General features: G+C 42.2%; 1 protein-coding gene across 6 annotated transcripts; it reads right to left on the bottom strand.

Annotated features, from left to right (window-relative positions):
* Positions 1–7465: 7465 nt before the first annotated feature.
* LOC123763539 (RNA-binding protein squid) lies at positions 7466–21437 on the bottom strand. 6 transcript variants are annotated; one of them, XR_011222734.1, is made up of 7 exons: positions 21080–21431; positions 14991–15031; positions 14652–14779; positions 11381–11837; positions 8956–11212; positions 8417–8521; positions 7466–8101 (listed from the first exon to the last, which is right to left on the bottom strand). XR_011222734.1 is itself a non-coding variant. In XM_069304634.1 (6 exons), exons 1-6 carry the CDS (start codon positions 21304–21306, stop codon positions 8034–8036), a joined length of 969 nt encoding a protein of 322 aa, XP_069160735.1. In that variant the 5' UTR covers positions 21307–21437; the 3' UTR covers positions 7466–8033. The 6 variants fall into 6 exon arrangements, 4 of the variants coding, with proteins under 4 accessions (XP_069160735.1, XP_045606639.1, XP_069160733.1 ...); XR_011222735.1 differs by having other exon boundaries at positions 21137–21429; XM_069304634.1 differs by lacking the exon at positions 8956–11212 and having other exon boundaries at positions 21137–21437.
* Positions 21438–22127: the final 690 nt, after the last annotated feature.

Raw genomic sequence — 22127 nt, 5'->3', positions numbered from 1 at the left:
ACGACCGTAAGAGAGACAATGCAATTAGGACAATAAGGAGCAGGGCGGCGCTCCATCATGGTCATTCCATCAAGTGACCATGAGTTAAGCGAGTATTGCCAATACGCAACCTTGCCAGAGCTGTTTCCCACCGCCGGTTACGGTGGAAGGAGGACGGCCACGAGGAAACACAACATTTAAGAGTACGTAGTTTGTTACCAGTAACAGACGACCAAGAAGCCTGCCAACGGGTAAGGACGGAGGAATGGATAACCGGGTAAAAGACGGAATACCTTTACGAGAGATGGGACAAGAGCGGACAGCTTCCTTGGCGGCAGCATCCGCACGCTCATTTAAAGACACACCAATATGGCTGGGAACCCAACAAAACTCAACCGACTTAAATTTACTGTGAACAAGAAACAGCCAATGCTGGATCTCGACAACTACTGGATGAACCGGATTAAAGGACCCGAGAGCCATGAGGGCACTACGAGAGTCAACAACAACTACAAAGGAGGACTGACAACGAGAAAGCAGGAGACGAAGAGCATAGAGAATAGCATAAAGTTCCGCTGTAAAGATGCTAGTCTCCGGAGGTAAGCGACACATATAAGTGCGATCAGGAAAAACAACAGAGTAGCCAACACCGTCCGCCGACTTAGACCCATGGGTGAAGACAGAAACGGAGCGGGAGTGAGAAGAAAAGTGCTCAAGGAAAAGGCGTTTTAGAGCCGTAGGAGGGGTAAAAGCTTTAGTGATACGGGCCAAGGAAGTACAAAACCGCAGAAGAGGGACTCTCCACGGGGGCAAAGAAGGAACAACACGAGGAGAAACATTAGAAATACGAACGGAAAGAGAATCCTGGAGGCGAGATAACCGGACAGAAAGAGGGAGCTGGTGAAGAGGAACAGGAACCGCAGGAGGGGTAAAAGTTAAAGCACGACAGAGGCGAGAGGAAGGATGTTGTAAGGACCGCGCAAGATAGCGAAGACAGTAGCGATCACGGCGGTCCTGGAGAGACAGGAAGCCAGTGTCAACATACAAGCTAAGGACGGGAGTCTAACGAAAGGCACCAGAACTGAGGCGCAACCCAGTATGGTGCAACGCATCAAGACGGCGAAGAGTAGAAGGAGAAGCAGAGGAGTAAGCAGGGCAACCATAATCGAGCTTAGACAGGACAAGAGAGGAATGTAAAGCAAGGAGAGTGCGCCTATCTGCTCCCCAAGAAGTATGGGACAAGACCCGAAGGAGGGTAAGGGCCTTAGAGCACTCAACACGGAGGTAAGAGATATGGGGAGACCAAGACAAACGAGTGTCAAGGAATAACCCCAAAAGCTTTGCGGTATCTTTGTATTCAAGGGGATGACCATAAAGTGACAAAGTGGGACGAAGAACGTTTCCGCGTAAAAGTCATGGCACAAGTCTTAGAAGTAGAGAACTTGAAGCCATGATCGGTGGCCCAAGACGACACGGCATCAATTGCAAGTTGAAGCCGGCGCTGAAAGAGAGGCGTATCATCACCCTGACAGCAAAGGGTAAGATCATCAACATAGAGAGCGCAGAAGACACCAGAAGGAAGAGAAGAAAGAAGACCATTGAGGGCAACCAGAAAAAGAGTAGTGCTCAGAACATTACCCTGGGGCACACCTTCGTATTGCTGAAAAGAGGCAGAGCGCGGTACCAAGGCGCACCCGAAAGGAACGACGGGAGAGGAAGCTGCGGAGAAAGAGAGGGAGATGACCACGAAGGCCAAAAGAATGAAGTTGAGATAGAATATGATATCTCCAAGTGGTGTAAGCATTTTCCAGGTCAAAAAGGACGGCAACAACGGAGGTCTTCGCAGCAAAAGCAGTACGAATATAGACCTCCAAGTTCACCAGGACATCTGTCGTGCTGCGGCACTTGCGGAAACCAAATTGAGAAGGGGAGAGGAGGTGATGGTGTTCCAGGAACCACATCAGACGAACGTTAACCATACGTTCAAAGAGTTTGCAGACACAACTTGTGAGAGCAATAGGGCGAAAGTCCTTAGGGGAAGTACCCATGCAGAGACCCCGGTTTGCGAACAGGGAAGACAACAGCATCGAGCCAGTCCTCAGGGACTGACGACGACTCCCAGATCCGATTATACAGACTCAGTAAATACTGAGAAGTGCACGGAGGGAGATGGCGAAGCATCTCATAATGAATACCATCGGAGCCCGCCGCCATAGAACCGCAGAGGGCCAGGGCAGAACGAAGTTCAGAGAGAGAGAAGGGATCATTATAGGGAAGTTGAAGACGAGTGCAGAAATCTAAAGGACGAGACTCAAGGACAGGTTTACGAAGAAGAAAAGATTGGGGAAGATGAAGACCAGAGCTAACAGAAGAAAAGTGGAAACCCAGTATGGAAGCGACCTGCAACGGGTCCGCCACAAGAGTATTACGGAGGTGAAGGACCGGTGAAACATCGGGAACGAATTTACCCGCTATCTTGCGGATACGCTTCCAGATCTGGGCCAGAGGAGTTTCGGACGTAATTGTTGAGACATAAGATGCCCAACATTCACGTTTAGCCGTACGGATGGCCCTACGGGCCACCGCACTCGCTTTCCGAAAGAAAAGAAAAGAATCGGTCGTCTGCCTACGGCGGTGCCTCTTCCAGGCTGCACGCTTACAGCGGACAGCCCGATCACAGTCCGCATTCCACCAGGGAACGCACTTCCGTGGACCCCGGGAGGAAGAGCGAGGGATAGAGCGGAGGGCAGCGTTGAAGACAGTGTCATGAAAAAGGAGGAGAGCGCGAGAGAGAGGCAGAAGGGAGAGGTCAGAGAGAGTAGCACTGAGGGAAAATAGGGTCCAGTCCGCCTTAGCAAACTGCCACCTAGGGAAAGAGAGGGAAGGGCGAAAAGAGAAAAAGGAAACAAGGATGGGGAAATGATCACTTCCATGGAGGTCATCAAGAACCTGCCACGTGAAATCTAAGTAAAGAGAAGAAGAGCAGAGAGAAAGATCAAGACAAGAAAGGGTGCGAGTCCGAGAGTCCAAATGAGTGGGCTCACCAGAATTCAGAAGAGACAGGGAAGAAGAGAGGAGAAACGGCTCAAGAAGGCGACCCCAGGTATTCGTCAGAACGTCACCCCAAAGAGAATGACGACAATTGAAGTCACCCAGCAGGAGCACAGGCTCCGGCAAGGAGTCTAGGAGGTGTTTCAAATCAGGAAGAGAAAGCGGGACACTCGGGGGGGGGAGATAAATGGAACAAACAGTGTACCATTTCCCCACAAAGACACGAGCAGCAGAACAATGGAGAGGTGAAGGAAAAAGTAAAGGAACAAAGGGAACATCAGCACGAATCAAAAGAGCAGAAGAATTAGAAGCCCCAGCAACAGCTGGGGGGGAGGGGGGAGAGAAAGGAATAGCCACGAAAACGACCAGGACGAGCACCAAGCATCGGCTCCTGGAGACAGACACAAAGGGGCGAAAACCGCGAAATCAGAAGTTGGAGTTCGAGGAAATTGGCGTAATAACCTCGAAAGTTCCATTGAAGAATGGACAATGACGAGAAGAGAAAGGACAAAAACAGAGAACAAGGAAGAAACAAAGGCGAAAGAGCAACAGAGCACGTTAAAGAATATCAGGGTCGGGATCAGGGTCAGCAAAGTCAGGGTTAGGGGGCATGGGTAAACTGAGCAAAGACGGAGGGAAGGAAACGGGAGAACAGATCAGAGGTGGGCGGGCGGGGTCCGGAGGAGGAGGAGGAGGAAGAGGAGGAGACAACGGAGAGGAGCAGGCAAGGACAGCAGCAGGAAGAGGAGGGGTAGAAAGAGGGGAGCGTACCTCAGCAAGGGCAGCAACTGAGAGGGAAGCGGGGGCTAAAGAAACCGCCATAGCAGGAACAGGGGGTGCAACCACCGAAATGGGAGGGGAAGGAGCGAGAGAGGCAGAAGTAGGGGCCGAGGAAGAAAGCGAAACCTTCTTACCCGCCAGGGAGGAGGAAGGAGAGGAGCCAGGTTTATGCTTCTGACGTAAAGAGAAAGGTGTCCCAGCAACCACGTACTGGGCAACGGATTCTAGCGTCTCAACAGGAGAAGCTGAACGAGAGCACACATGACGGCCGTTTGGAGAGCGATGGACATCAGCCCGCACCGACAGGCGGCGGGGAGAGTCAAGAGACGGAGGGGAAGGATGGGAAGGAGGAACGGAGGGAGACGAAGAAGAAGACACAGGAGACACGACAGACCGGGTAGAAGGAAGGGGAACCCCAGACTAGAGGACCAGGAGGAGGATCCTTCGGGAGAGAACCCAAAGGAACAGAGGAAGGGGCAGTGGGCGCATCAGGGTCCAAGGCCCGGAAACGGTTGCGAGTCTGAGGAAGGCGGAAAGGACGAGGAGAGGAAGAGCGCAACACGCGAGCATAAGAGATATTAGCATAAGGCGGGAGCCGGCGAACCTGGCGTCTCGCCTCAGGAAAAGATAAACGTACGCTCCCGGTGCTTCAAGTTGAGGACGGCTGCCTCAAGCTTGTAATGGACACACGCACGGGAGAAGGTAGGATGGGCCTCACCGCAGTTGAGGCAACGAGCCTGGGGAGAAGCGCACTCCGACTTAGAGTGACCTTCGCCACCACACAAAGGACAGAGAGAGACAGTCCCGGAGCAGCGGAGGGCACCATGCCCAAACCTCCAGCACTTGTTGCAGAGCCGAGGAGAAGGAATGTACTCCTGGACAGAGCACCTGGCACCAGCAAGAATGACAGAGGGTGGAAGGGTCCTACCATCAAAGGTAATCTTCACAACCCGGAGGGGTTGACGGCGACTACCACGAGGGGGACGAGTAAACGTGTCCACCTGGAGAATAGAATGGCCCTGGGCAGCGAGGATATGTCGAATATCGTCGTGGCAGTCGCGCAGGTCCCGAACACCGGTCGCAACATGGGGCGGGAGCAAAATAGTGCCAACACTGGCATTCAACTGAGTGTTCTTCGAGACCCGAACAGGGGTCTCGCCAAGGCAGGATAAGGCAGCCAAGCGGGAAGCAGCATCCTGAGAAGGAGCAGCAACGACACGTGTACCGAGACGAGTGGGGTTGAAAGTAATGGAGGCATCCACGGAATCAACGAGATGTCGATGGAGGGAGAAATCGTCAGGAGGCGCAGAATCAAGAGGGAGGAGATCAAAATATTTGGCCCACGAAGCGGGACCAAACAAGGCTTGATAGGTAGCAGAACTGGAAGGAATCGAGCGAGGGCGGCCGTGACGAGGACGGCGGTGAGAACCCTCAGAGAGAGAGGGGTTAAAAGGCGCAGTAGTTACAACTAGAGAAGGAGCCGCGCCAGGGGACGAGGTAGTCACCACCGGGGGCTTGGGGCTCGACCCAACCACAGAGGAGGGAGGGGAGCCAGGGGAAGGAGTCAGAGAGGCCAAACGAGGAGCAAGGTCGGGGACCAATGCAGCGGAGGCTACAGAGCCCGGTCTTCCAACACGGACCGACTCGGAGGCTTGGTCGCCCACCCCACGAGCCTGAGAGGGTACAACAAAAGCATTCAACGACATAGGTACGAAGAGTGATAAATTCATCCACGAATGTGCCCCCCATACCCACCATGGAGCCACAATTAGAGGCAGGACACCCAACAGGAAGCTATTGCCGATCATGCCGGGGCCCCCTAGGGGTGCGACGCGAGTATACGCCCCACAAACGCCACCTTAAGAACCGTCAGTCTGTCGAGATCGGGTTCAGCGACGAAAGGGGGATTGACAATAAAAGGTTCCCCTCGCTCGAGACGTTGGGTACTACAGTTCTACGGGTGCAAGAGTATGCCTCCTCAAGCACCCGGGCGTCAAAATAGAAGAAGTCCAAAGAAACACTCCAAAACAAGCAAGTAATTATCAAAAGAAGGCACCCAAAACAAGCAAAAGGTCGGCAGGAAACGACAAGCAGATAGAAGAGGGGGGGGGGGGGAACGAAACAATGAAAAAGAAAAGCGATCCGGCACAATTAGAGAAGACAGCAGCAGGAGTGCAAGGCCAGAAAAGGACAGAGGACTGTCCCACGGAGCATCACACTCCAGCAGCCGTCCACGAAGCCCCCTCACGACGCCAACGGGCCGGATGGGGAGGGGGTTGGCCACACGAAATGAGGGCACAAGTTTTCTGTACCGAGATACAGATAAGGAGGCCACATTCCTCAGCTCTAGTAGCAAAAGGATCGAGCAGAACTTACATTCTAGGCTCGGAGGCAGCCTGTAAACATATATCAACAACAAATAACTTCCTTATTAGTTGGTATATCTTTAAAAAGTTTATGCATCAGAACCTTGCATAACAAGGAGCTCTTGTGGAGTTCCCAGTTCAAAGCGTTTCTGGGGAAGTAATTAATTATCAAAAGAAGGCACCAAACCGGGATTTAGCTGGAGAATTTTAGACCCCTACCAAATCTTCGCTTAGGGCTGAAGATCATAATCATATTGTTTAGTGGGATGTGCTGTAGAAGGTAAGGTAATTATCAAAAGGCGGCACCAAACCGGGAAGGCTATGTAGCACCATCAAATGTGCAATATATTTAAAAGTAAGTACAATTCCAGACTGCTATGAGTAGTACATAATTGCACTTGTGCAGTTACATTTACCTCCCCATTTTTGTTACAGCTGCTTTCTGGGGGTGGGGGATGTAACTCCCATGTACTTATTTACTGCTAGGTAACAGGGGCCTCAGGGTGAAAAACATTTTGTCAGTCTCGGCCGGGGATCGAACCCAGAGCGCTCGCTACCCACCTCTAGTTTTGCTATTACACTTGCTATCTTGCGTCAATCTTCTATACCGAAATAGGTCTCCTTACACCTCGCCCGCCTGGTAAGTAGTTATAGCCTGAACGACTAAATACGTTGCCAATATCAGACTACATAAGCAAGGCCTACGTAGCCATGGAATTTTATAACATGCAGATTAGACTATAGCATTAAATATGTACCAGTTAGACATCTGTTACGGGCTGCTTCCTGTTAAAGAGTGGTTATCTTGAGATGATTTCGGGGCTTTAGTGTCCCCGCCGCCCGGTCCTCGACCATGCCTCCACCCCCAGGAAGCAGGTGACTAACACCCAGGTACCTATTTTACTGCTAGGTAACAGGGGCATAGGGTGAAAAACTCTGCCCATTGTTTCTCGCTGGCGCCTGGGATCGATCCCTGGACCACAGGTTCAAAAGTCCAGCGCGCTGTGCGCTCGGCTCCCTAAGGGAGGGAGAGAAAAGTGGAGGTGGGCAGAGAGCAGAGCATGGGTTGCTCTGAAAGAACAAATACCAGAGAATTGATTGCCAATAACTTATTTGTATTGGGAACATTTGGAATATTTAGCAATTGATTTTACTTACTAATCTTTCTGGAATTTGCAGATTAACACTCGTCCAACCAAAAGGAAAATTAAATTAAACGATTGTAAATATCTTTAATCCGAGCAGATATACTGCTAGCATATAGAAGGGGCAAATAATGAAACTACAAGAAAATACCTACTATGTATTTTAGTTTCAAGTACAAAAAATAATACAAATTTAAGCACTTTGAAAATTTTGGTCGACATGTTACAAAATTCCTTCATTAAATCATTTAAATGACAAACAAGAATTTTAACTGCTCACTATTCAATAAAACCAGACATCCCATTTACATGAGAACACTGCTTGGCAGTCACTAATAAATTCGACACTAATTGTGATCGTCCCACAGCAGGCACACTTTCATTGTTAACTAACACCACTTCCACAAAAAACCTCTGCACTGTTAACACTGAAGGCTCCTAGAATCCGCCGGAAAGGGCCTTGCGATCATTCAAGTTCCAAGGCTTTGTTAATTCCCACGGATTGAAGCCTTCAAAACTTTTCCCAACACTGCGAAATTGGCTTCTTACACCATTGTCTAAAATCTTCAAATCTGGCTTTGCATACCGTCGTCATAAGAGCCAGACGCAGTAGAAGACAGACGGGATGAGGACTGGGGAGGATTGGCGTTAGTACGTGTCTCCGCTGTTCCAGGTAGCGGCAGCATTGTAGTCGTATCCTTGATCACGCCAATCAGTACGGCTGGTGCCTCGCCTGCTGCCGCCCGTGCTGGCTCTTACCCCCGCCGTACCCTTGCCCGCCTGGTAATAGCCAACAATGCCATAAATAATGAGTCTCGGTGAACGACTAAAAGTACAGGTTTGACCCCAGCATGTTTAGTGACTGGATATGTTGAAACTGACGACTCAACCAACAACACATTGAGCACATCCAAAACTAACTAGGTGTGGGTCAACATGCAGGGATCTAATTCATGACTAAATTATAATTAACCTATTATCTTCAATAAGGAAAATTTCAACATTTATAGAAATTTCAATTTTGACTAATTCATGCAATTATATATAATATTCATGCCATTAACAAACATTAACCACCATAGGCCTGATACTTACCATAATTACTAGAGCCATATCCGTAATCATTATAACCTCCATATCCTCCATAGCCGTAATCCCCATATCCACTGTAGCCACCATAACCACCATAATCATAGCCTCCTGGAACAAAATATAAGAAATTTTAAAATTAATATGCAGACGTTTTATAAACATCACAATTTCACACTTTCTCAAGCATTAAATAACTTTCAATTTGACTATGACAATGAGGACAGCCCAGTGCAAGAATCAAAGTTATTCAGTGCATATCAATTCAATGCAGAAAACTCCTGTTTCTGAAGCAATTGATTCAAGGAAAAATTCTGAAATTTAAATAAATTAGGAGTTTCAAATAGACAATTGAGGGAGATGTCCCTAATCCAAACACCTATACAATCTATGATTTATATTTAAAAATGTCTACTCTTGCATAAAATGTAAAAATATTGGGTGGATGTGGTGGGCTTTACTTGGACATTAGTCTTGCACGATAATTAGGCATATACACTTTGCTATTGTGTATGGTATACAAATTAGCGTTACATTGTTTATACCTTCTATGTTTCAAGTTGTCATCTTGCACCAAGCTGTGAATTGTTGGTTGCTTCCACCCCTTCTGGTATAATTTCATTTCTTACTGCAACTGTGACCTCATTCTGGTTGGTGTCCATCACTTGGCAAGTCTTGACACATGCAGCAGACTTTCGACTTGTTAGCAGGCAGTTTTTCCTTCCCATAACTTATGGAAAGTCTTACCCTAATAGTTTTCCCCAGAACTAGACACCAATCAGTTAACCAGGTACCAAAATCCAATTACTGCAGAGTGAATACAGGGCAAATGTAAAGATTGGTAGTAAGTCAATCTTCCCTGGCAAAGACTGCGTCAGTACAAATTCATTATTTTGTGTCGGCCCCAGTAGTCGTGTTTCAGTGATTCTATGCAGGCAGTAAAGGGTTATTTTATAGATCTCTCCTGCCTTCAAAGGTAGAAGAACTGAATTTTCTAAAAAGCACAACACCAGTGCTTTTAAGTATTGTACTGTACGTTTATTGGTACAGTACTGAGTTATGTTCTGAAAGTTTTGTGTTGTATTTTCCTGCCTGTTGCCAGTTACATTGTGTTCTAAAGGGTAAGTCTTAACACCATTCCTAGACCTATCATGATTTTACTAGAGACCAGGCCTCCTAGTTGGTGTCTGGGCAACCAGGTTGTTCGATGTGACGGCATGCACTTTACATGAGTCTCAGCCTGGCTGATCAGGTATTCTTTGAAGGTGTTTGTGAAGCTCTTTTGAATACTGCAAGAAATCTGCCTTTGCCAACTGTGGCCTATGTAGAAAGGGAACTGAAAAGTCTTGGGCCTTTTATGTCTGAGCTCTCAAAATGCCTAGTGCATCTCTAGCTTTTCAATGGGGCTAATTTGCACATCCTGACATGCCTTCTGGTCTCATTTCTATGTGCATATTTGGAACCAGTCCTAGTATTTTCAGTGTGAATGACTATGCCTCTCACCCCTTCCTGTGCTTTAGGAGTCCAGGGAATATTTAAAAATTTATAACAAGTCCCATTAATTTGGACATTTTATTAAGTGGACTAGTCGAAAAAGTTCTTTGCATGCTCTTCAGGTCGCAATTTCTCCAGCTTAGGATGGGGTCGTTAGTGTGCAACAATATTCCACTCTTAGAAAGCACTACTGTCATTAAAATATTATTGGTGTGGCATCTCATTTGAAAGTAATCAAAAGAAGGCACCAAGCCGGGAAAGGCTATGTAGCACCATCAAACGTGTGGAATAATCAGAGGACGTTAAATATCACCAAGATTGCCAATATGAGAACAGAAAAACACTTAAGGCGAACAATATCAAAAGTATCCGACTCTCTGATAATTCCATCGAGGGACAAGTGACCACGAGGGACAGTCAAAAAGCAAGACAAGCTCGTCCTGGAAGTCAGGACATCTCATTTGAAAGGTTATCACTTTTTTTTTGTTTTTTTTTGAATGATTACAGCTGTGTTCTTTAAAAGTAGTCTTCCAACATGATTACCTTTAAATCGTTTACATTGCTTTTTATCTTTTCCTATAACTATAACTGAAACTTATCCTCTCTAAACATCCTATTTTCTGAGCCTCATTGAAAGAAATTGGAGGATTAGTGTCCTATTTTCTACTCTTGAAAATACTAGTGTCATATGCAAAGGATGATACAGTACTATAGTTTGTACATTTATTTTTCCATTACACAAATTGTTGGAATTTATCATTTAACATTACATGTATAGTTTTCCATTGAAGAACCTTGTTGATACAAGAATATTTTTTTTATCTTCCACCAAAACAATTTTCTTGTGTTAATCCAGTCTTCTGTTTTCCCAGCCTGGATTTTCAATGAATTGGCCTTGTGAGGAGAAAAATCAACAGCTTCATGGAAGTCTACCATGAAATGACTATTTAAAAAATCATGCTGTAAAGTTGATCCTCTTTCAGATTAGCATTTTCCATGGAATTCAAATCTGACATGGATCTAGATGAAAGCCTCTCTTGCTGCCTCTTACTTGATACCCCCCTAGTTTTCATATCCACAGATTTAACATTAAAAGTTAAAACCTGGTAGCTTTTATTCTAGCTCTTTGCTTGCATTGACTCAATCCATGTGGTGGTTAATGTTTGGTGAGGAGGGATGTCTTCAAAGGGTTTGGGAAAGAGGCTGTGTAAGGCAACAGGTGAAGGAACAGGCTCTGGTTTCAGGTGGGTCATCAGGTTTGTGAGCACAAGTTGATTTTGTGGAGGGTGGGGTGGGCACTTCAAAAGTCTGTAGACATTTTAAATATTAACACTATCATCTAAAATATCCAACAATATCAGATTTAATAAAAACTGAAGTCTTGTAAGGTTTGCTAGTGAACTCAAAAATAATTTTAAGACCACTATAAACAAATACAAAATAATATTGTCACATATACTGAAATCAAATACTCACCATATCCACCGTAGCCTCCATAGCCACCTTGATTGTAGCCTCCATACCCTCCTTGGTTCCATCCATGGCCCCAACCTCTGCCACGACCCCGAACAGCACCTCTTCCTCCTCTCATACCGCCACGCATGCCACCCCGCATCATTGAGTCTGGCTTGGGGGTTGCCTTCTTCACATCAACTTCGTGACCATTAATGTTCTGTTTGGGGGTCTTGAGTAGATCTGTCACAACTGCTTCCTGGTCAAAGGTTATAAAGCAGAATCCCTTCCGCTGATTCTTTTGCTTGTCAAAAGGTAATTCCATGTCTATAATATTGCCATACGAACTGAAGAATTTCTTTATGTCATCATCTGTTAACTCTGGTTTGAGACCACCAACAAAGATTTTGCCGTGGCGAGCCTTTGCCTTTTTAGGATCTACTTTCTTTCCATTTATAACGTGATCACCCGCATCAATAACCTGCCGAGTAGATTGGATTCTGCTATAAATACATGAATTTACATAAACAATATTAGTATTTATAAACAAAACTTAATCCATGCCATTACAAAAGTAGTCAACTTTCCTTTGACTATCCTGCAATACAATTAAATCAAGATAGTTTAGATAATCAACAACGTAAAGGTGCTAAAAAATATCCATATGTAATGCAGATGGTCCTTTAGCCTTCAAAACACCATTTTTTTTCCTAGCTTTCAGATTTATGAACTTAGCACTACTGTACTTATTTCCACTGCTTTTATTTTTGAACACTTTCACATACAAGGTAGTTGCAGTTAACTTATGATCGTTTAACACAACCTAATATTTGCTCTGCATCCATCCACTCAACACTAGTTTTATGCTATCATCCCAGCACAAAAATTTGTGGTTTAAGGAAATTGAAGCAATTATCAAAAGCAAGCACCAAGCTAGGGAGACACTAGACCCAACAGTATTGCAGGATATTAAAAAACTGCTAAATATTACAGAGGATGCCAATACGGGAACAGAGCACAAAAGGCAAGTAAGTAATTATCAAAGAAGGCACCAAGCCGGGAAGGCTATGTGCACACAAGGCAAGCATTATCTAAGGTACTAGATTCACCTAGGGACAAGAGCAGAACATACTATTGTCCTGAAAATCGAGACATTCCACAAGGAGGTGCACACTTAAGTGGCAATAAGGAGCAGTGTGGCATTCCATTACGTCCCCACGAGTTAAGTGTGACCAATACGGAACCTAGCCAAAGACATTTACAAACATCTATTATGGTGGTAAGAGGAAGGCCAAAGACATTTACAAACATCTATTATGGTGGTAGAAGGAAGGCCAAGGATATTCATTTAAGTGTGTAGCTTGTTACCTTTAACCTTAGACAAATGACCCTGCCAGCAGTCTCAAAGGAATAGATAACTGGGTGGAAATCAGAATAAGGAATGCCTTTTTTGGAAATAGGACAAGGGCAGATAACCACCTTAGTGTCAGCATCTGGACATTCATTTAAGGCGACACCAATTTGGTCGAGAACCCAGCAAAACTCAACCGTCTTAAATCTGCCAAAACAGCCAATATTGGATTTTTACTACCACAGGATATCGCTTCATGTATTTCAGGTTTTTTCCCATAAATGTTACACTGCCAATACTGAATTCTAAAATCACTTTGCTGTTCAGCCCAGATTGTTTTTTTCTATGGTACAGTCCTTACTCAACTATTATGCTTTGCTGACTGCTTTGATATTTGGGAATTTGCTCTTTTTTTTTTGGGGTGGACAAACTTCTGTTTCAAGAGTGGTGCCAGTTTTCCAGCCTAAGTGAGCCATCCCTCTTGCCAAACCTCTTACTAAAGAAAACTGAATTTGACTTCTAAATTTTTGCAATTAATGTTCTTTATTATAGTCTTAAGAAAATATAGTTAAGCAGATCCAATCGTGTAATGTGAAAATTATCAAAATCTGATTTGAAAGCTATAAATGTATCAAATGTTTTAATTATACAGCTTTGTAAAATTTTCCAATCACTTTAGTTACTAACTTTTACATTTTCACAGTAAAATACAGAATATAAGATGGTAACACTTATGGCAAGATATTCTAGCATTAAAAAATGTAATAATATTTTACCTATTTCTTTACAATAAAGCTCAATGTAGTTCTGAATTATGTTAGAAATTGGCAATAAAAGTACCGTAATTATCAAGAGAAAGCCAGAGAAATTATGTAGCAACATTAAAGTTGCCGATCATTCAAAAGGTCACTAAGTATCACCAAGGATGCCAATACAAGAGCAAAGGCACCTAAGGGGAGCGATATCAAAGTATCAGATTCACTAAGCACTATAAAGTGACAGTTGGGAAGCAAGACAAACGTCCTGAAAATCAGGACGTTTAACATGTATGACTAATGGCAATAAAAAAAATTGAACAATTACCAAACTGACTGGTAATTTAAGTAAAATATAAAATACTAGACCAATTTACATCATTAATTTAAGCAAATAGAAGTGACAATTGACAGTAAAATGTTAATTAAAATCAAATCTTAGGATAAAGTCATGCAGGATGGCCACCACCAGTGGAAGGCGAACAGGTAGAGAGGCCATCTTTGATGGGAAGAAAACAATGCAATTGCACATCAGTCAGTACCCACAGGAAGCAAGGTATAGCTTTATGTACTACCCACAGCTTTCTAAACACTTCTCACAGATGCACACGTCTTTCACAACTCGTTAACAGTGCCATCTACATTTTAGCCACCTGTTCCTATTAAGATACATTTTAATGTTCAAACTGCAGAATATCAAGCAGACAAGATAAGCAGAAGGAAGGAGTTTAGTTAGTGCTTTTAGTGTCATTTGCTGAACTATAAGAACTTTTTTGTGGCTGAATGATTTGAAAGAGTGCATCTTGATTGAAAGTCAATCACAAATTTAATAAGTAAACTTAAATTGTCCTACAAATGGTCTTAAAATTGTTATTAATGGCAAGTCAGACACCATTATCACAAAGCGATGAAAATCCTTTAGCCTAAAACAGTTTTGGTTTTACACTTTGTCAAAGCTAAACCCAAAAAATTGTTTTCCATTTGCAATTTAAAAATAATTAAAAAATAAGTTATTTCAATATAATATGTTCCAAGAAAGTAATAACCAGACTATAAATGTTCCTAGTGCACTGTATATACAGAAATTATATTCAATGGAAATTTATCAAACAAATTATTATATAGAATTACAAAATACTACGTTTAGTAGTAGTAGTATATTCATGCAGAGATTTCCATGAAAACTCACCTTATCGACCGCTTCCGCTATGCTAAAGACTATGAACGCAAAACCTCTTGATCGGCCAGTGTTAGGATCGGTTTTAACATTAATACTTTCAATATCGCCATATTTACTGAAGTGTTCACGAAGTTCCTCTGCAAAGGAAAGCTAATTAATTTCATCCTCGGTGACAAAAAAAAAATTTCATGTATGTTCCTCAGAATAGTTACGCTACATCAATATCAATCAGTAGCAGAACTGGAAATCTCATCATTATATATTACTAATTTAGAAATTACAAAGTAAAATGCTCGAACATTAAAAATTCGGCAACTATTAAAATTGTTAAAAAAATTAATCACTCACTTTCTGTCGTTTCCCAACTCAGGCCACCAACAAAAAGTTTCCTGAAACAGAGAGGTATTATCAGTAGACCTTCATGGTGATGGGCTGGGTGGAGTGATTTATTCGTGAGGACGTACTTTACCTTAAAGTTGGATTACGGCTTCAAGTTAGGATGGCAGCAATACAAAATCTAACCCACTCCAGCACGACAAGCAAGTTGGCAATAATTAAACTGCCCAGTCTGCTCTATATATTAACTCTGAAAATGTCTGGGCAACAGAGAACAACAAAAAGTTAGGGGGAAAAAATGAATGAATATTAATGCTAATGCTGCAAAGGATTACAGCAAGAACCACTCAGATGACCTTTGCTTCAAGTTGATCATAAATGGAAAGACAGGTAACCGTGTGAAGTTGGACATTAAGGTGAACAAGATAAATACCCTGGTGTCGATGCGAAGCGCTACATGTGGGCAACATTCTTCCCGAAGTAGCGGCCACCTAGAGGAGAGAGGAGTCTCTGTTAGTCCGGGGGCATGGACCACCTGAACCTTCCCTAGAGACGTTACGTTACCTCATTACGTTACCATTGGGCAAGAAGAACACACAGCTGGAGCAAGATGCCCACTGATGTCTGCTTGTTACGTTACAGCTTCATGATGGCAGAAACAGGGCAGCTTTAAGGCAAAACATTCAAAATGCAGGCGAAGTGATCAACACGGCAAATCAGCATACCACCCTTGATTCCCAGTTAACTTTGAATTTAATGTCAACAATTACTCCCAAATTTACAAATCAAAATCCCATTGTTAACCGATTACAATAATACTTAAATACAAAAAAATAGTGTGATCATTTCCTCTACTTACCTAGTACTTTACTTTACAAATTTTCAAACTTTAGTGATGCAGAAACTAAGACAAAAATAATTTAACAATATAAAACCAGCACCAGGATCAGAAACAATTTCACAAAATTTATACAATCTTTGGCATATTTAACCCATTTAATCTCACCGTTGATTTCTTTTAAATATACAAAATATTACCATATCAGTAGTTATATTAGTATAGGTCAGAAACACAGCTTTCATTATATACAGATACTGTACACGAGAACAAATCTTCATGCCAAATGCACTCATTCCTCCACCAAATAGTACTTAAAATTAACCAACTGAAAATGCCTTTAAAAATTATTTGAATCAATGAACAAGTATCTGGTACCTACAGATATTTTATGAATAAGATCAGAAAAAATTATTATGAAGCACTATATTTAACCTTCAAGATGTGGTTATACATTAATCCCCCAAGGTAAAGCAGTTATGTTTATTTAAAAATTATGGCTTAGTTTTATATAAATGTAAATATGATTATAATACATTTAAATTGATGTTGCAAGTTACAAGCATTCTATAGTTTTATAACATATCACTGTGATAAAGGTTGGCATCAAATGACAGTCTTTCCCAACAGTGTGAATCCATATCTGGACAATATTACCAGATAATATAGCAGTAAGAAAATGACACCACCTTTGAGCTCTGCCTGTAGAAGATTTGTGTGAAATATAATTGTGCACATTATATTCTAGGCCTATACTGTATTCACTGTCCATTGCAGTCATAATTCCACACAGTATGACAAGTGATAAGTGAATAATACATATATTGTACCATGTACCTATCACAGCACACCTACATGACCCGTCCACAGCTTTCTTCATATGCACACAACCAAAAAATGCAAGAAAAAAAGGGGAGGGGAGTGTGGGCGAGATTCCACAAATGTGTGTGCACGCGCAGGCAAAGTGGCACTTCTGATATTGGCCCTTCTATTATTATCAAGGGTTAACAATGACTATGTTGATAAACTCAATCTGTTTAAACATCAAGCAATTTCACTGCTAAATGCAATGTTTAATGTCTGAATAAAGTATGTGTAATACTACTGTAGTTAATATTAAACTTAAGTTGCATTTATTTTTTTTTAAACAAAAAAAATTAAAGTGTTGGAGACATGTATTGATGATTTAGGAAAGGAAAAAAAAAACTTTCCTGCTTTGGAAAAATCAGGAGTTTTGGAAAACTGCAGCAGGAAGGTTTGTAGCAGAATAAGTGTCATCATATGCGAGAGCTGCAGAGTGGCACAGGACAGCAGAAAGACTAATGAAATGGGTTTGCCTATTTCACACAAAATGGTTCTTGGCACAGCTAAGAAGCCTATGTCTTGCATCCCAATCAATTGCTGCAATTCTGCCATGGATTGTCATCCAGGCATGTATTCAAACAGGTAGAAAGACTCGTCATTTGACCATAAATGCAAGCCCCTAATAAAAACACTACTTCTTGTCAGACATCATGGGCACTTTGTTAACCATCACATCCATATAGTTATTATAACTATAGTAGTACTTTTGCACGTCCCACCCCATTACCACCCCTAGCAGTAACAGATCAGTTGCTTTAAGCAACACTCAGCATTGCGTTAAATGCTTATTTTCGAAGTTCACTAAATTTTATAATTATCCTAAAATAATGCTAAGGTACAAATGAAATTTGCTGTAAGTATTTTTATACCTTTCAAGTAATTTGCAAAACAAGAAATACTTGCAAGCAGACCAAATATTGTCTCAAGGAGAGGATAGCTGGATGATGTGATCAATTTGTACCCAGATAAATTGGGTGGTCCCCAAATAATCTCCAAGCACAGTGCTTGTGTATTATCAAAAGTGCAAATAGAATTAAGCAAGTCATCCATAGAAATTAGATTGGATGAGCACGGACTCATACGATCAATAAATGCTGAAGATAACAGTGTTACCATTCGTCCCCAAAATGTTCCACACTATGGATCAATTAAGCAAAAATTTTAACTATAACATGAACATCTACCAAGATAAGTTTTTTTTATACCCTTATCACCATCCTTTAATTTTTTTAAAGTTAAGCCTAGACTCAAATGGACTAAGTGAACCAAGCCCATTAACGTCCCCCGTCAAAACTAGTGTGCTCAAGATTGTCCGAGCCACCAGGAACACTCCAATAAATAGCTAAAGGAGCCAATTCGTAACTTTTTCCTAAGCTACATTTCTGGTACTTAACCTAAAAATTCAAACCGCTATTGAATGAAACATTGAAAGTTGCCACTTTCAAAATAAAAACCAACCTCTTCAGATATTTAAACCCGGCAACAATTCCTCCCCTTGTCTACGGATAATATTCATCTCTGAAATATCCTTGGAATCTAATCCAATGAATAATTATCAAACAATAGATAACAAATTTGGAGGAGACATCCAATGGGCATATTTAAGACCTATTTAGAGACTAGCTATACAAGATCTTAATTTTTTGGTGTACAATATATTTTCAAACAAGTAATTTTATGTAAAAATTAAAAGCATTTTATGCAGCAGTCTTATAGTGGCCGACAACAATTGTAAATTGTAACCAGAAGTGATGGATGCCAGACTCCCATTATTTTGTCAGAGTGCTTGCAGACTCCATTAGGCAACATCGATATTCAAACGATAGAACAAATACCGGGTAGTGTGATAATTATATAAAACATTTCATTTTACCATCATTGTGATCATAGCACTTAAATCTCACCAAGCTAAATTTTAATTTCAACCCCTCATACAATGCAAATTTTAAGGGGGGGGGGGGGGGGGAGGGTCTTCCATGATCCTCCAAATACTGTAAAAAATGACCTTGATCCATCAACTTTATTTCCCCCCACAAATCTAGCTCAAAATTTTTTTTATGAAATACCTAACTTCTCAATAGATAATTAAGAGGGTTTCATAATTATTATCAGAATACTCCCAATATCCACGCAAAATTCTAATTTCCACCGAATCTCATGGGAAAAAAAGTTCATTTAAACCAAAAGCTCGCCATATAATTCTTACAATCCATGAAAATAATGCTTTGTTGTCTTTCCAATTATTCAGCCATCTTGTGAACCATGTACCCCAACCCTTTTAAGAGCAGCTTTCCCTTAAACTAACTTTCCATATGTAAAAACAAAATCCACGTTTTAAGGGCACGATGCCATCGATGCACTGGAGAGGTACTGGGGCACTGCATTATTAGACTACAAGAAAATGATCAATAAGCTACACAATCTTCAGTGCTTATGCCATCAAAGTACAGTAAATGGCTATTATTCCCTCCCCCCCCTTCAAACTATATTTTGACCTTTGCCTGCAACAGCTTAGAGAAGAAGTTCTAAGACTCCTGAAGCTGCTCTAGACTAGAAAGACCAGGGGCCAGATTCACGAAAGCACTTACGTACCTGTACATCTTCTCAATCTTTGACGGCTTTGGTTACATTTATTAAACAGTTTACAAGCATGAAAACTTCCCATTTAACTGTTATTGTTATAAACAGCCTCCTGGTACTTCACAGCTCATTAACCGTTTAATAATTGGAAACAAAGCCGTCAAAGATTGAGAAAAGATGTACTGGTTCTTAAGTGCTTGCATAAGTGCTTTCGTGAATCTGGCCCCAGCTCTAAACAAGGAGGCTGCAGTGCTCAAGGTGTCACCCCTAAAGTCATAGGCAAAGGTTAGAGCAATGTTTGAGGGGAAATAATAGCTACTTTCTATACTTTGGAGGAACAGGTAATCAGAAAACACATTAGAGGAACAAAGATTGTTAGTGCTATTGACTAATTGTCTGATCCTAATATGGCTGCAAACTTACCAACTACAATCTTCAGGTCCTGTTCACTTCAGATTAATAACTAATGCACTAATCTGTATCGATCTTACTTTACCCTACATTAATACTGTGATACTAAATGAGCTTTCCACTGAATACACCCCATATTGTATACCAAATGAGCTTTCCACTGAATACACTCCATATTGTACAAGAGTTTGCCAACATTTTAAAAGCTTACCAAACCTTCCCCAAAATATCCTAACCTAAACTAATTAAGCCTAACATTGTTTTGACAAGAAAATGAGTCGTTAAATACTATAATTTGACCATACCCTTTTCCACCCCTTCAAAAGCCCTCGCCTAATTTTTTGAAAATCTAGAACAAAGTTTACAAATTCACAAAAACGATAGTCCCAACAACAGGCCTATGGAACAAAAGTACTAATGTAGCAAATAAACATACTTCAGATAAAATGAAAGTCAAATTTTTCGCTTTACAAAAAAATTACAAGAAATACTAACGAGGAAATCTCTTCCAAAATTGAAATGCTCCCATGTCCTCGAAACAATTTTTTTTAGACATATCCATATGCTGCAAATTACCATAATTTATCAAACCTCACGAACTCACTCTTTCCTCAGAATTCTCCGAGGAGAGGGATAAGTTCAGTGAAGTCACATTCTGCCAAATTGTTCTGAATCCTGAGCCTGGTAAACATACTTAGTGCACAAATAAGTCCCTCAAGCCTATATTTAAAATTAATCTAGCACAGGAGTGGGGAACTATGAAGTACTGACGACCGCTAGCCGCTGCAGAGGGGCAAGATACATTAAGCCAAGTTACCTAGTTAAATGTGGGAATCGCAAACAGATAGGGCCCATGCAGCTTAATGACCCAGAAACAATTTTACAAGACTTACGATGGGCCAAGAAGAGGCGAGTTACATTAAAATTAAGTACAAATGCTCAAGTTACCAAACATCTGAAACTAGGCTAGCATGTTGGATGCCACAATATTCGACTACAGAAAATACAATCAACGAGATCGACTTGGGGGTCACAAATTTTTAAACACATTACAGCAAAGATACACAGCGTATAACTGCAGAACGTCTTTATATAATACAATTACTCATGCTAGCCTATAATTAAAATGAAATTCGACAATGGAAAGCGCATTTCCTTTGTGAATTGTCTGCAACTGGTAACCCAATCATACCAAAGTTTACAATACTGATATAAGGGCACAAAATAACAAATGAAGCAAGAGCCCAGGACGCTAACCTCGGCAGGGACAACGCTCCCCATCGTTCGGGGTCGCCCTAGTAATTTAACAAACTACCCACCCCTTGACCCCCATTTCATATCAACGCTTCTTACGTAACTCTACTGTACCTGAAAAACTCCTGGCATGTACAATAACAATAATTCTCACGATTCTAAGTTTGCAAAGAGCCCCAGTGTGAGCGGAGACGACCGTCCGGCATCATACCTATCGTCGTCCCTTCCCGGAGCGTCGGCGGCGCCGCTATCCTGCATGTTGCCCGCGTGGCCCTCGCCGCCCTGGTCCTGGCTCTCCGCCACCCCGGCGCCGTTCTCCTGGAAGTCCCCGCCGCTGTAGTCCTCCGTGAAGTCCTGCTGCTCCATCTCCTGGTCCGCCATGAGGTTCTGGGTTGTGTGGGGCGGTTTAAAGATAGCCTCCTCTGGGCGGATCGATTGTGCGTGTTGTGTGCAGACGGCGTAGTGGGGGGGAGAGAGAGAGACTCGCCTTGGTGCTACAGGAGGCTACTGACCAATCGCGTGGCGCGCTTGCCGGCCTCATGGTGCGGCCGGCCAATCACGAGCCTCATTGGTCTCCCTCATGGTGCGGCGACCAATCACAACGCGCCCAGCTCGCAACTGAGCCTACATCAGGGCGCATGCGTTTGGAAAGGACGCCATGCCCCGCGATCCCTGCCTTGAATATATTGATTATTATATGTTGTAATTACTAGAACATTATTTGCTTTCTAAACATTTGCTTTAAAACGATATTTCCAGCTGTTTTAATATTAGAAAAGATTCGGTGCAAAATCCTTCTCTATCAAGTAACTATAATAATTGCGTACATGTGGTGACTGCTCTAGGCACATGTAAAACCTTTTTCCGGCTCTCTCTCTCTCTTTGGATCCTATTGACACATTTCTATGTATTAATTCTTAATATATTTCCACCAATAGATAATTAAAAAATAATTGCTGCAATTTATATTATTATTTGAATACTGATATAAGGGCACACATTTTTACGCATTATTTTGTATTATTATTATTATTATTATTATTATTATTATCAAGCTTAGGTATGCACAACAATGTACTTTTATCCACTAACTAAAAACTCTATATAAAAGATTACAGCGTGCAGATCAAATTACGGGCTGTTGATGCCTGTCCCACCTCTTGGGTGACTTAATCTTCATTAATCAATCAGCAAAAAAAAAA

The sequence above is a fragment of the Procambarus clarkii genome, chromosome 52 (assembly GCF_040958095.1).
Source record: "Procambarus clarkii isolate CNS0578487 chromosome 52, FALCON_Pclarkii_2.0, whole genome shotgun sequence".
In the NCBI taxonomy this organism is placed as follows: Eukaryota; Metazoa; Arthropoda; class Malacostraca; order Decapoda; family Cambaridae; genus Procambarus; species Procambarus clarkii.
Note: the sequence above shows the minus strand (reverse complement) of the source record. Positions and strands in the feature narration are given on the sequence as shown.